The sequence below is a fragment of the Mytilus edulis genome, chromosome 12 (genome assembly GCF_963676685.1).
Source record: "Mytilus edulis chromosome 12, xbMytEdul2.2, whole genome shotgun sequence".
Taxonomy (NCBI): domain Eukaryota; kingdom Metazoa; phylum Mollusca; class Bivalvia; order Mytilida; family Mytilidae; genus Mytilus; species Mytilus edulis.
Window position 1 is genome coordinate 54,526,841 of NC_092355.1, and position 12,760 is coordinate 54,539,600.

Here is a 12,760-nt window from a genome sequence, read left to right on the forward strand (position 1 = left end):
TTATAATTGCCGTTATAGATATTAATCATAAAAGTAAGCGAGTCTATTATACTTTAACTAATCTCTTATATTATCCATTCATTTAATTGGACACGTTGCATTTGTTAATTTTCACTACCTTTCAAAGATCTTCAATTGCTCCGCCCAAACATACCAACATCTAATAATGTCTAAAATTACACCCCTTAGGCAGCAACCATTTGATTTTCGGGGTGGGGGCTATGGTTTTTTTTTTGAAAAAAAAGTTTGTTTCCAGTTTTTGGAGAGAAAAAATAATTTGTTTTTGATTCTGAGGGAAAAAATGTTTGTTTCACCCTCAGCTGCCACTATATGTAATGCTAAAATTGAAAGAAAAAAATTGTTTTCGACTTGTCAGAAAACAGAGAAAAAAAATTTGTCCAGAAAAAACCCATAGCCTCATTTAATAAAAAAGATTTTGAAATCTAATTATATAAACATATTTTGGGGTAAATTAAGTGATGAGGCCTCTCATGGGGTGTCCAAGTAATCACAAAATCACATTTGTTTTGCCATTTGAATATACTCGCATAATCATTGATTGTTTTTTAAAACAAGATAATCAAATGATCAAAACCATAGTCCTAGATTATGAAATAATCATGAAATATTTGGTCTGGTAATCAAATAATCACTTTAAAAATGGCTAAGTAATCACATGATCAAAAATCCATGATTATTTATATGTCTGAACAAGAAGAATGAAAAGTAAAACATACAGACTGTTTGTTCTGTATGTGTTCAAACCCAAATATTCTATAGTACAGTGCTATATACAGCTCAACATTATCGAAAGATACTAGATACATCAGGTGTATATGTAGGGTTTGACTCATCGAAACAAAGAACACAAGCTGAAGCATGCATCTAACAAACAGATAAAAAGAAAAGAGATACAAAGTACCCATGCATCTGTAGGAGAGGGGCGAAAGATACCACTGTCCAGAGGGACAGACAAACAAAAAAACCCTCATAGATCGAAAATAAACTGACAACGTTAACCCCATGGCCAAAAAATCAAAAGCCGAACAGACAAATAATATTATAGTTCACAAGCTAGACACAACATATAAAACTAAAGACTAAGGCAACACGAATCCCACCAAACACTGGGGTGATATCAGGTCCTCCGGAAGGGTGAACAGATCCTGCTCCACTTATGGCACATGTGAGAACTCATAGTTGTCGACAGGAAAACCGGCAACCCTGACCAATAAGATTTGAACCGAGCACACCTAATTCATACACGTTTTCACGCTGTATGTTTGTTTAATCTAGTACATTGGCTAGACGTGTAGAGGGACAGAGGATTGAAATCTTACAAAACGTGTTTAAACCCGCCGAAATATTTAAGCCTGTCCCAAGTCAGGAGCAACTGCCCTTTGTTAGTCTTGTGTATACAATACAAGTTAGAAGTCAAGATGCGGTATTTTGGCCATTGAGACAGCCCATAGGTAACCGTATGTTTTGTGCAATCTTGGTTTATTTACATGCTTCGTAGTTAAGTGTGACGTCCATTTTCGCTGAACTAGTACACATGTTTGTTTAGGGCCAGCTGAAGCCCGCTTCCGGGTGTGGAATTTTCTGATTTTGGTGGCGTTGTGCTGTATTCTGTTCTTTGTTCGGGTTGTCTCTGACAAACTCCGTTTCCAGTCTTAATTCTATTTTTATAGGCTAATGAGATAGTAGTTTAACTCTGTCACCGAAGCCATGTTTTCATTTACAATTTTAAATTTGAAGTGTGTATACATGTATTCAATTTTGCACAGAGGCGGAGTAAGGGGACATGGTGCCCAGTTCTCTTGGCTTCATATGTGGGAAAAGTTTGGTTGATTATATAGGGACTCAATGAATGATGACTGGAGCGAGTCCAGTCTTTAACAGTCAGTGGCCCTTTCCCCTTTTATGAAATTTCTGAGTCCGCCACTGTTAAATATAATCAAATGTTACATGTGAATAAACAAAAAAGATCTTTAAAAATTTATTTTTTATTTTTATTGAATCCCGATTACCACTGTTACATGAATAAATATATATATGCTATAATATTTTTTGTCATGATCAACAAAAAAGTCGCATTTCAGTTTCTAATGACCTTTTTTCAATTTCAAACAATTAAAAGGAGGCCCTTCATGGGGTGTCCAAGTAATCACATTATCAAAAATTATTTGCCAATACATGTATAATCATATAATCATTGATTAAGTTTTTAAACAATATAATCAAATAATCAAAAATACAGTCCTATATTATCAAATAGTCAAATAATCATGAAATATTTTGTCTGTTAATCGAAATAATCACCTTAAAAACGGACAAACCGGCCCAGTTATCACATAATTAAAAACCCTAGGTCGTAGGAGAAGGCTCTAAAATGGAATTTATATCTTCTGTTCTGCTAAGATGTCTTAAAATTTGTCGGAAGCATCAGAAGTTTACTTGGAAATATTTGCACCTCTGCACCTGCACGATGCTCCACTATAACAAGCTTCATAGTTGCTAGTTTCACAGTCCCCACTTGAACAACATTGCCAGTCATAATTACAGCTGTCTCCTGTGTTTTTGCAATGAGTTGATTTCTTGAAGATATCCATTAGTAAATCGTCCATTTGCCTACAAAAATAGTGTTTTAAATTAGATTTATGAATTAATGAATTAACGCGTTTTATGCTGGTAAACCTAGAATATGACATGCATTACTTATGATACAGTTTTGTTTGCTCATTTTAAGTCCACAAAAGTAATTTGCTGTGTTAAAAAGCTGAGGTTGATACTAACACACAAAGGTCTTTGGTATATTTGTTGTTCTCCGCCAATTTTATTTTTGGTTTCCCAAATGTTTGGTCCCGAGTTACTCGATATATGTTATTTCTGAAAAACTAGTTTTGCGCACGTTTATAATACCATTTGTTTTGTAGAGTGCACTTAAGGATGTACTTAGGTGGGTGAGGGTTTGTGAAATTAATAAAAACAAGAATTGAAATTGATACTATAAGTCTGAAGTGCATTAGTTATAGGTCATGGAGCTCTATTTCCAGATATGACTTTTAAAATATGGCGGGGAAAAGCTGACTCGGACTATTACCTTTAATATATTTGCATTGGTATTATTTGGGTCTCAAATCAAAAGTAAAAAATCAAAAAAAATCTGCTTTAATTTTGGCAAATTACCCTTTATGAGCAATTTTAAGTCTTATATATGAAAAGATAAATGGGTGTTATAGGCCAAAATATTTATACATTGAATTGTATAGGGGATAAAAACATGGAGTCCGACCATTTATTACAAATTCCAAAACCTCATGACCTAAGTACATCCTTAAGTACGGTAATATTGAGGTTTTGAGTTCAATCCCTGCACGTGACAGGTGTATTCGACTCCATTCTAAATTGACGTGTAGGATTGGCAGTTTTCTGCCGGAGGTTGATGATTCTCTCCGGGCAATACGGCTTCCTCCACCTATATAAACTGGCCACCAAAAGAGATACCAGAAGGACATTCAAACTCACAAGTGAATCTCTCAATGAGAGGGTTCAAGTATTCACATAATGATAATCACATTTTTGTGCCAATATAATCACATTATCATTTATAATTTCTTTTGAACAAGATTATCAAATAATCAAAAATACAGTCTAAGATTATCAAATAATCATGCAATATTTGGTCTGGTTATCAAATGGTCACTTTACAAACGGCCAAGTAATCACATACTCAAAAAGAGGCTCACGTAAAAGACAAACAACAGTCAACAAAACACACACACACCACAACACAGAAAACGGAAGTAAATTAAATGATCAACATAAAACTCTATGCAAAACCGGGGTGAATTCAGGTGCATCGGACGGGTATGCAGATTTTCTTACACATGATTAAGACACCCGCATCGACAAAACGTCTCGTAAACAATAAGATAATTATAAAAAAAAATCACAGATTGTCTCCATTTTTCTATGGCAAATTTCATTTTTTATGAGACCTTTTAGTTTAGCATTATGGAAAAAAAACCATATCTAAACATGGTGTGATACGATAATCAAGGATTTCTTTCATTATAGCCTTCCGGTAAATATTTAGGACCTCATTTAATCTTGTCATGGAATAGAGTCAGCAGTGATGTTGCACCAGTGTAGCATTGTAAGCATGTGCTTACAAATAATTTATAAAACTGATTTTTTTTTCAATAAGAATTTGACGAGAATCGTTCAGCTTAAGAAAGACTGCAGCCCTCAACCCCCTCCCCATTTGCTTAAATGTTATTTCCCCGTGTCTACACCACTAGAGTGGCGCTGATCTATATTCATCTGACCATCCGGCTTTCAATGGTATTTGTAAACGCGGAGTAATTCCTACCGTGATTCCGTGTTACTTTCTTCTTTTAGTTCAGTGTTGATCATATCCCTGCGACTATAGTCTTTTAAATCATCAAGTAAGCGTAACAGGCCGATTGTTTCTTTTGAACGCACAGAAGCGCTATGTATTGCTGAAAGAAAACAACAATTATTTTACATAAATTACAAGTGTGGACACAGATCAGTGTGGATAGTATGTTTGGATGTTTGACAGTGTTTTCTGACAAAAAGAGTTTTCTGGTTTTTCCCAATAGGATTCTTTGTTGAACGGTTGTGCACAGTGATAGCCAACCTTTACCTAACACGGAAAATAGCAGTGGTTTTTTTATTTTTAAATATTGAGTTTTAAAGTTTAAGACTGTCATGGAGGAGACACTACTTTACTTCAGTGACGACCGTTCGTAGATTTTATTTAACTAGACATTGCTTTTAATATCAAATCTATATATTGACCAACGTACTATGAGTGCTTAGTGTATATAATATGTACATTCCTGTAAATAAAGGTTGTGCATGCATGTGCAACGTTATATTGGAGGATTTGAACTTTTTTTTTAAATGATTAATCAGACTAGACTTCGTGAACATTGCCATTTCCCGTGTATTTAACTTTTATGTGACAATTCTTTACTTATAAAAATATTTTTCGCTGGTATTTACTGATTATGTCAAAGTCATGTGATTCGCTATTAATATGGAGTTAACAAGTGTGTCAAAAAAAACCCGTCACTCAGTCATTTTGAAATTCAAATTACAGTAACACATTGCTTAGGCTGAGGGTGACAACCATGATACCTTCAAAGCGACACAGGATTGAGCAAGAACGTAGTGACTTCTATTTCACAATTCAACCAAACAGAAAGTAATACTCTATTACACTCTCATGAAAAAAATCCACAGCAATATTATTTACCTACGAAAACATGTTTAACCCCAAACGCCCCAGCCTATTTTAAAATAACATGATATCTGAATAATGACCCCAGTCAGTATAGCGCTCTATATCTATTTAAAGTCGTAAGTACGAACCATTTGATTTGAGGAGGCAGTCTAAGGTATTTGAAAGAAAAAAATCTGACTCTGGTTTTTGCATTGAATAAAAATTCTGGCCGTATCTGGATTGAAACCAATAACCTTGTCCACTTTTTTTGCAATTAGAAATGAAAATTTCCAACAGAAGTATTTAGCATTAAATGAACATGATGAACAAAAAACAGGCGTATTTTTTTAGGGCCGGGGTTTGCATGTCTGACCGGAATGTCTGTTTCGCCGAACTGATATATTGAATTCTTTTTTTCAAGACCATGCTGCAGACTTCAACCTGACTGCTGAGTGTGGCCTTTATGTCTCCATTTGTCGACCGTCATTCATAAATTCGTTGTCATTTCAGACTCATTCGTAGCCTTTGATTGATTTGGAACCCCTCACCTCCCTTAATTTTGTTGCGTGAAAAAACATATCAACCAAACATTCGGATAAAAATTGCTTGTTTGACTTTTTAAACTCTTGTCGGTCGTATTGTAAATTTCATCGAATAACTCGGCGTATTTCTTGTTTACAACAAGAAATATGTGAGGTTATGCTAACTTAACATACAACAAACGAGAATTTTCCATGTCTATTTTTTACTGACAAGTCCCACATCAAATATATCAGTACATAGTTTTGGATCCATGCTATCATTTTATGATAGACAATCAATAGGGAGAATATATAATACAGCATAAAAAATGTCCAACCCTTACACTTTACAGCAACTATAGAATATACATGCCCCACGACAGGAACCGTTCAAAAAGTGCATGTTACACTAATTTTATGTTTTTAAACCCAACAAAGATCCCAAACATTTTTCGCCTCGCTCCGCTCGTCAAACTTTTAAAACCGTCGCCCCCTTTCCAAATTCCTGGATCCGCCCCTGGTAACAGTAACAAGAGGCCGCAACACCTCAATGAAACGGGGACCAATTTGTATATATACATGTAGTGGCATGTGCACACTTGGCAATTAACAGAGGCGGATTTAAGGAAGATGGCACCCCTTTATGAAGCTACACACATGTGAAAAATGAATATACTTTTTACAATGCAACAGTCCAGACATTGACTAAATATGTGTCCCATTTTAAAATCCGTGATCCGCACCTAATTTATATGGAGTGTGTTAAAAACGGCGATACATAATTTATGTAACAAGTTTTAGCTTTCTAAAAAGCTATGGACTGCTTCGCTCTACGCTAATTTAAGGTAATATGTGTGCATGTGGTTGTTAATTAGTTTTGGAAATGTGGTATTTTTAGATATTGATTGATAAAAACTTGATGTTCTTTATATTAAGAGTGTCTGTATGCGTTATATATCCATGCTTTTAAAAATCTAAATTTCTTGTTGAAAATTAAAACAATTGTAAAACGACACGACTCTAGGGTGTGCCTAGATTGTCAGAAGTTATAAACTACAGATAATGCTTTTTTATAAACATAATATTGTATATGAACATATATATTGTTTAGTAAAGCAAATCGTGCAAACTGAGTAACAAAGCAAATACACACGTATTAATAATTGATATTTCAGTATTGAATTCATCTGTGAAATGTATATATGCAAAATAAAACGAACTTGAATTAATGACAGTTGTTTGGAACTGAATTGTCAATTTTCCGGCATTTAATGTCTTATCCTGGCCGAGAAAAGTCTGTAATTCTTTATCTCATTTAAGCCAATAGCTGTTGCTGTATCTCAGCCGCATCCAATCAGAATATATACGTGAAAAGTAATTTATTCAAGATGGCGTGTATTTCGATTGAAACTAATAGCTCCGCAACGTGATGAAAGCAATTAGTTGAAACCCAAATGCACGAATCTTGAATGTCTTCCGGTAACACATGTATGAATCATAGGAGACATAAATAAAAACACGGAATTTTCTTATCACTGTTCATTAAAAAATTGCAAAACGATGAAGTTTCTTTACCAGACCAAAATTGGCCGAAGCCATGCAGAGTTTTTTTTGATGTGCTCATTTTATGTAAATGTTTTTGTTCATAAAATGTTTGAATATTTCGAATCACTATGTTTTCCTATCCAATATAAAAAAGAAGATGTGGTATGATTGTCAACAACTATCCACAAAAGACCAAAATGACACAGACATTAACAACTATAGGTCACCGTACGGCCTTCAACAATGAGCAAAGCCCATACCGCATAGTCAGCTATAAAAGGCCCCGATAAGACAATGTAAAACAATTCAAACGAGAAAACTAACGGCCTTATTTATGTAAGAAAAATGAACGAAAATCAAATATGTAACACATAAACAAACGACAACCACTGAATTACAAGGCTGCTACGTATATACTTCAAAAATATTCTAATGGAGTTTTATTGGTATTTCGGGAATTTAAGATAACTAATGGTACTATCAGGATTTCAAAATGGAATTAACAAGTCACGGCTTCCACTTGAGGTCGATGATGTTTTGAAATAATTTGAATGAATTTTTTTTAACTAAAAGCCTATAAATTGGACCACAATGGTCAAAGCGTACAAAAATATTTCGGACAAAAAGATATTCAAACTTTTCCAAAAATAAAACTTTCACTATTCGATTTAAATATGCATAAATTGTCGAATGTATCACCTGTGAGAAAATGAAAAAATACATGTATATTCTTAATATAATAGTAATTAGGTCCATACATCAGCATGTGTACTTACCAGAGATGGAAAAAAGCACAAAAAAAGTCACACTTAAACTTTGCATCATTTTCGTTTTATCCTTGTCTTTACCGATACTTTCTTTTATTCAAAATAGTTTCTTTTTATATAGTAAATTAGACCTAAACATCTGGATTCTTTTAGGGGTACCTCCACGGGGTTTGTATAACTAAAACCAAAAACATAACTTTAGCGAAACGTATAGAAAATAATTGTAATGAAAATTAACCTTGCATGTTCCTTTTATATCGTAACCAGAAAAAAAGAGTGTAAAGAAATGTTCAAAAACTTATCGACATTTTCGATACCCTTAAATTGGCCCATTTGTCAATTTCGTGCGTTGAATGTCTTAAGCCAATAGCTACGATGACAATCTACGAAGTTCAAGATTGCTATCAGGTCACGGAGCTTCTAAACAGCTTGTATATTTTTACGTCTTAAAAAGATTTTCGTTAATATTTTACAATGTAATTTAACACCTAGAGATAAAAAATGATTATTTGTTTATGGTTTATTAAATTTGTAAACATTTTGAAAATATTTTAGTGTTATAATTTATAAAATATTTATTTGAGTTTTAACAGATATGTTGACAAACAATCACGCGACTGATTTGAATAAAAACAACAACAACAACAAATAAAATAACCTAGTAAAAAAGTTTTCTCGTTTGAACTATTTTACATGTGTGATTTCGGGGCCTTTTACATGTATAGCTGACTATGCAGTATTGGCTTTGTTCATTGTTGAAGGCCGTACGGTGACTCATATCTGTTAATGTCTGTGTCATTTTGGTCTCTTGTGTAGAGTTGCCTCATTGTCAGTCATACCACATCTTTTTTGCTATTCCCTTAATGGTCACTTAATTTTTTAAACAATCTGTTCAATTGATTGTACTCTGTCCAGTAACCTGTTTTCTTGTTTGTTTTTAGGGTCATAGAATTTTTTTTGAATTATTATTCTGGAATAAACCCGGTAGATTTGTTCTTGTTTCTACAAAGACAACAAAATGCTGTATAGTTTAAAAAAAAAACAACCCTCAAAGATATATGTAAGCATGCTACTAGTTTGCCTATATTTGGTTTGATAATTCTTTTCTACTCTATTTTACAATATAAAACTAGTATATGATTTTGTTTGAAATATAGAACAAAATTCAGTAGTGTTTTTTTCATAACGTCTTTTTACTTGTCACAGAGTTTACTTTACATGGCATTGACAATAAACATTTCAATTTTTATTGTTGCTGATTCCTCGAACAAATAAATTTTGAAAATGCTTTAGTAACGTACTCTTTTTATGCCTACACATTTTGGATGAACAAAGAAAACATATGTTATTAGCACTTTTATAACCCCGTGAACTCCGGCATCAGTCCGTGAAGTTCGGCACGGGTTACATTAAAGTCTGTAGGTCTATAATCGACACTATGGCTGCTTTAAACGCAAGACCGTATAAAAATATATACAAATTTGTTAACACAAGTTTACAGTTCGAAAGCTAGGGGAAGACTGCCCCAGCAACAGTTTACAAAACATAAATTAATTCAAAGATAAGGGTATTAAAAACATTATACATAAAAGGTTCTCAAGAAATATATCTTTCATTGTCTAATCTTATGTAATAATAAACGGATTATTGTCCTCCGGCTTAACTTAGCAAAATAGCGATAATTGCTTCTTTTGAAGTTGAGTGTAAGTTTAGCACTTTTGACAGCCATCGGATTAAGTTATAAAATAGTAAATCTATAATCTCTTTGGATATTTGAAAGAAGAAACATTATATTTAAGAATAAATCAATTTAAAACGAAAACTCATATAAATATTCAAAACGAGAGTTCATATAACTTTTTAAGACGAGAGTTCATAAACCTATTAAATTCAAAACGAGAGTTCCTAAAAAGCACTTTGCAAACTATAGTAAAAGTTCCCAATGTCACTTTTCTTCCGGTTATATTCTCCACTGCTTCCCCGAAGTGCTCGTCCCGAGCACAAATTGCTACATTTCGTATTTGGGTTTTTAACGTTATTTCATCTATGGGTAATTCGTCTTGGGTAAATCGTCTTTGGGTAATTCGTCTTTGGGTAATTCGTCTATGGGTAATTCATCTATGGGTCATTCGTCTCTCTAGTTGCTGAAAGTGTGTACATACTGAAAACATCACGAACATAGAAAATGCACATATTGGACCTTTTAATAGATATACAAAGGGGGTATGTGGAGGGGGATAAACATAAACATACTAGATATTCTGAGGAGGGGGACTACTGACATAAGTATCCTAATACTCTGAGGAGGGGGACTACTGACATAAGTATACTATACACTGATTAGAGGGACTACTGACATAAGTATACTATACTCTGAGGAGGGGGACTACTGACATAAGTATACTATACTCTGAGGAGGGGGACTACTGACATAAGTTTACTAATACTCTGAGGAGGGGACTATTGACATAAGTATACTATAATCTGAGTTGGGTACTACTGACATAAGTACAACAATACTCTGAGGAAGGGGACTACTGGCATAAGTATACTATACTCTGAGGAGGGGGGCTACTGACATAAGTATATTATACTCTGAGAAGGAGGGATTAACACAAATGTACTAAAAATATTCAGTTTCACTTGACAAATCGAAAAAAAAACATGACTCTATCATATGTATAGATATATAAACAACAGAGAGGTCGCTTTTATCATAATCATAAAAGTAGGACTACGTATTCAAGGAATTGGAGGAAAATAAAAAGGGTTGGCAATAATTAGCATTGGCCCGTTTATGATCCAAACAAAACTACACTATACTGAAAGGTTTTCGAAAATACTATCAAGAATTTAAACCGATTATCAGATCATTAGTGGGTATTTCTACCTTGTAAGCAGGCTTTTATCAAACATAATAATGCATTTTCTGACATGTAGTATACAGGTCGTCACTCCTGTACACCCAACGGAAACAAGACCACAAGACAGATGACGAGTCCATCTTGCATTCTTGTTTCGCACCAAAATTGTATTATAAAATGATTTTGTTACACCACCGATAATCCATTTATGAACAAGCTCAAACGTGTAAATTTAATTACTTATAGCATGTTGTATTATATGATACAATAACGACAACTAAAACAATAATTGTGGTTATTTCAGTATACTATAGTCAGTGATCCTTGTTCAAAGTTACAACCTTCACTTGTGTAAAACACTAGGTTCTATGATACAACAAAGATACACAGACTTTAGCTTGATTTATGGAGGTGTTCTTACTACCATTGGCAAATATCTCAGAAAAAAGTGGTAATTCATCATAGAATAATGAAATTTTCATCATAGAATAATGAAATTGGTTCTTAATAAATTCTAAATTTTAAAAATGAAAATCGAAAACAGAACCTATTTTTACATTTATTTAACAATCTGCCCTTGGACAGTTTGTAATTGCAAACAGATTAAAAAAATTTGGATTGGGAAACTCTTTCTAGAATTCATAACCTGTCTTTGGTTTATGTATATGCGGGACTTGTGGAACTTAGCACTACTATGATAAAACATGGATTTTCTATTCTAATGTTATATATTTAGGGGCGGTTCTAGATTAAGTATATTAAAATAATAGGGGTAATGTAAAAATGTGCATTCTCAAAAATGTTCGTAACTATGACAGCATGTACCACACTTACCATCACTTCTGGGTTGGGTTTGTGGTTTAGGGTTTTCTTGATAGCACTGTTGATTTTGACTGGTTCTGGCTCCGATCCTATCTGAATGGTAATGTCTGCTAGCAAAGCACATGGAGCAACATACTCTGGTCTAAGTCCACGATATGTAAACCGCTCCACCATTGCCGATGTTCCAACTAGAAAACACAGTCTGCATTTTCGGTTTCGAATGCTTTAAAATGTTCCATTTTCGGTAATTCCATTTTTGAATTTTTGTATACTGGGACTAGTTCATAAATAAAACACTCGCTTGGCTGCTTAAGGTTACGGTAATCGAGGAGTCCTTCCCAATTATAACCCCGTGAACTCCGGCATCAGTCCGTGAAGTTCGGCACGGGTTACATTAAAGTCTGTAGGTCTATAATCGACACTATGGCTGCTTTAAACGCAAGACCGTATAAAAATATATACAAATTTATTAACACAAGTTTACAGTTCGAAAGCTAGGGGAAGACTGCCCCAGCAACAGTTTACAAAACATAAATTAATTCAAAGATAAGGGTATTAAAAACATTATACATAAAAGGTTCTCAAGAAATATATCTTTCATTGTCTAATCTTATGTAATAATAAACGGATTATTGTCCTCCGGCTTAACTTAGCAAAATAGCGATAATTGCTTCTTTTGAAGTTGAGTGTAAGTTTAGCACTTTTGACAGCCATCGGATTAAGTTATAAAATAGTAAATCTATAATCTCTTTGGATATTTGAAAGAAGAAACATTATATTTAAGAATAAATCAATTTAAAACGAAAACTCATATAAATATTCAAAACGAGAGTTCATATAACTTTTTAAGACGAGAGTTCATAAACCTATTAAATTCAAAACGAGAGTTCCTAAAAAGCACTTTGCAAACTATAGTAAAAGTTCCCAATGTCACTTTTCTTCCGGTTATACTTTCATTGCTGTGTTTCGTCTTGAAAGTTTCTGAAA

At 33.6% G+C, this 12,760-nt stretch overlaps 1 protein-coding gene across 1 annotated transcript; it reads right to left on the reverse strand.

The window, feature by feature from the left end:
• Window positions 1–1,998: 1,998 nt before the first annotated feature.
• Window positions 1,999–8,250, reverse strand: LOC139497280 (uncharacterized). Its single transcript, XM_071285462.1, has 3 exons — window positions 8,097–8,250; window positions 4,376–4,505; window positions 1,999–2,631 (listed from the first exon to the last, which is right to left on the reverse strand). The coding sequence occupies exons 1-3, from the start codon at window positions 8,143–8,145 to the stop codon at window positions 2,454–2,456; spliced, it is 357 nt and encodes a 118-aa protein (XP_071141563.1). The 5' UTR covers window positions 8,146–8,250; the 3' UTR covers window positions 1,999–2,453.
• Window positions 8,251–12,760: the final 4,510 nt, after the last annotated feature.

Coding starts and splice junctions, on each gene's coding strand:
- LOC139497280 (XM_071285462.1), bottom strand. CDS start 8,145: ATGATGCAAAGTTTAAGTGTGACTTTTTTTGTGCTTTTTTCCATCTCT. Junction 4,506..8,096: donor TGTGCTTTTTTCCATCTCTG/GTAAGTACACAT, acceptor GTTTTCTTTCAG/CAATACATAGCGCTTCTGTG. Junction 2,632..4,375: donor GAAAGTAACACGGAATCACG/GTAGGAATTACT, acceptor CTATTTTTGTAG/GCAAATGGACGATTTACTAA.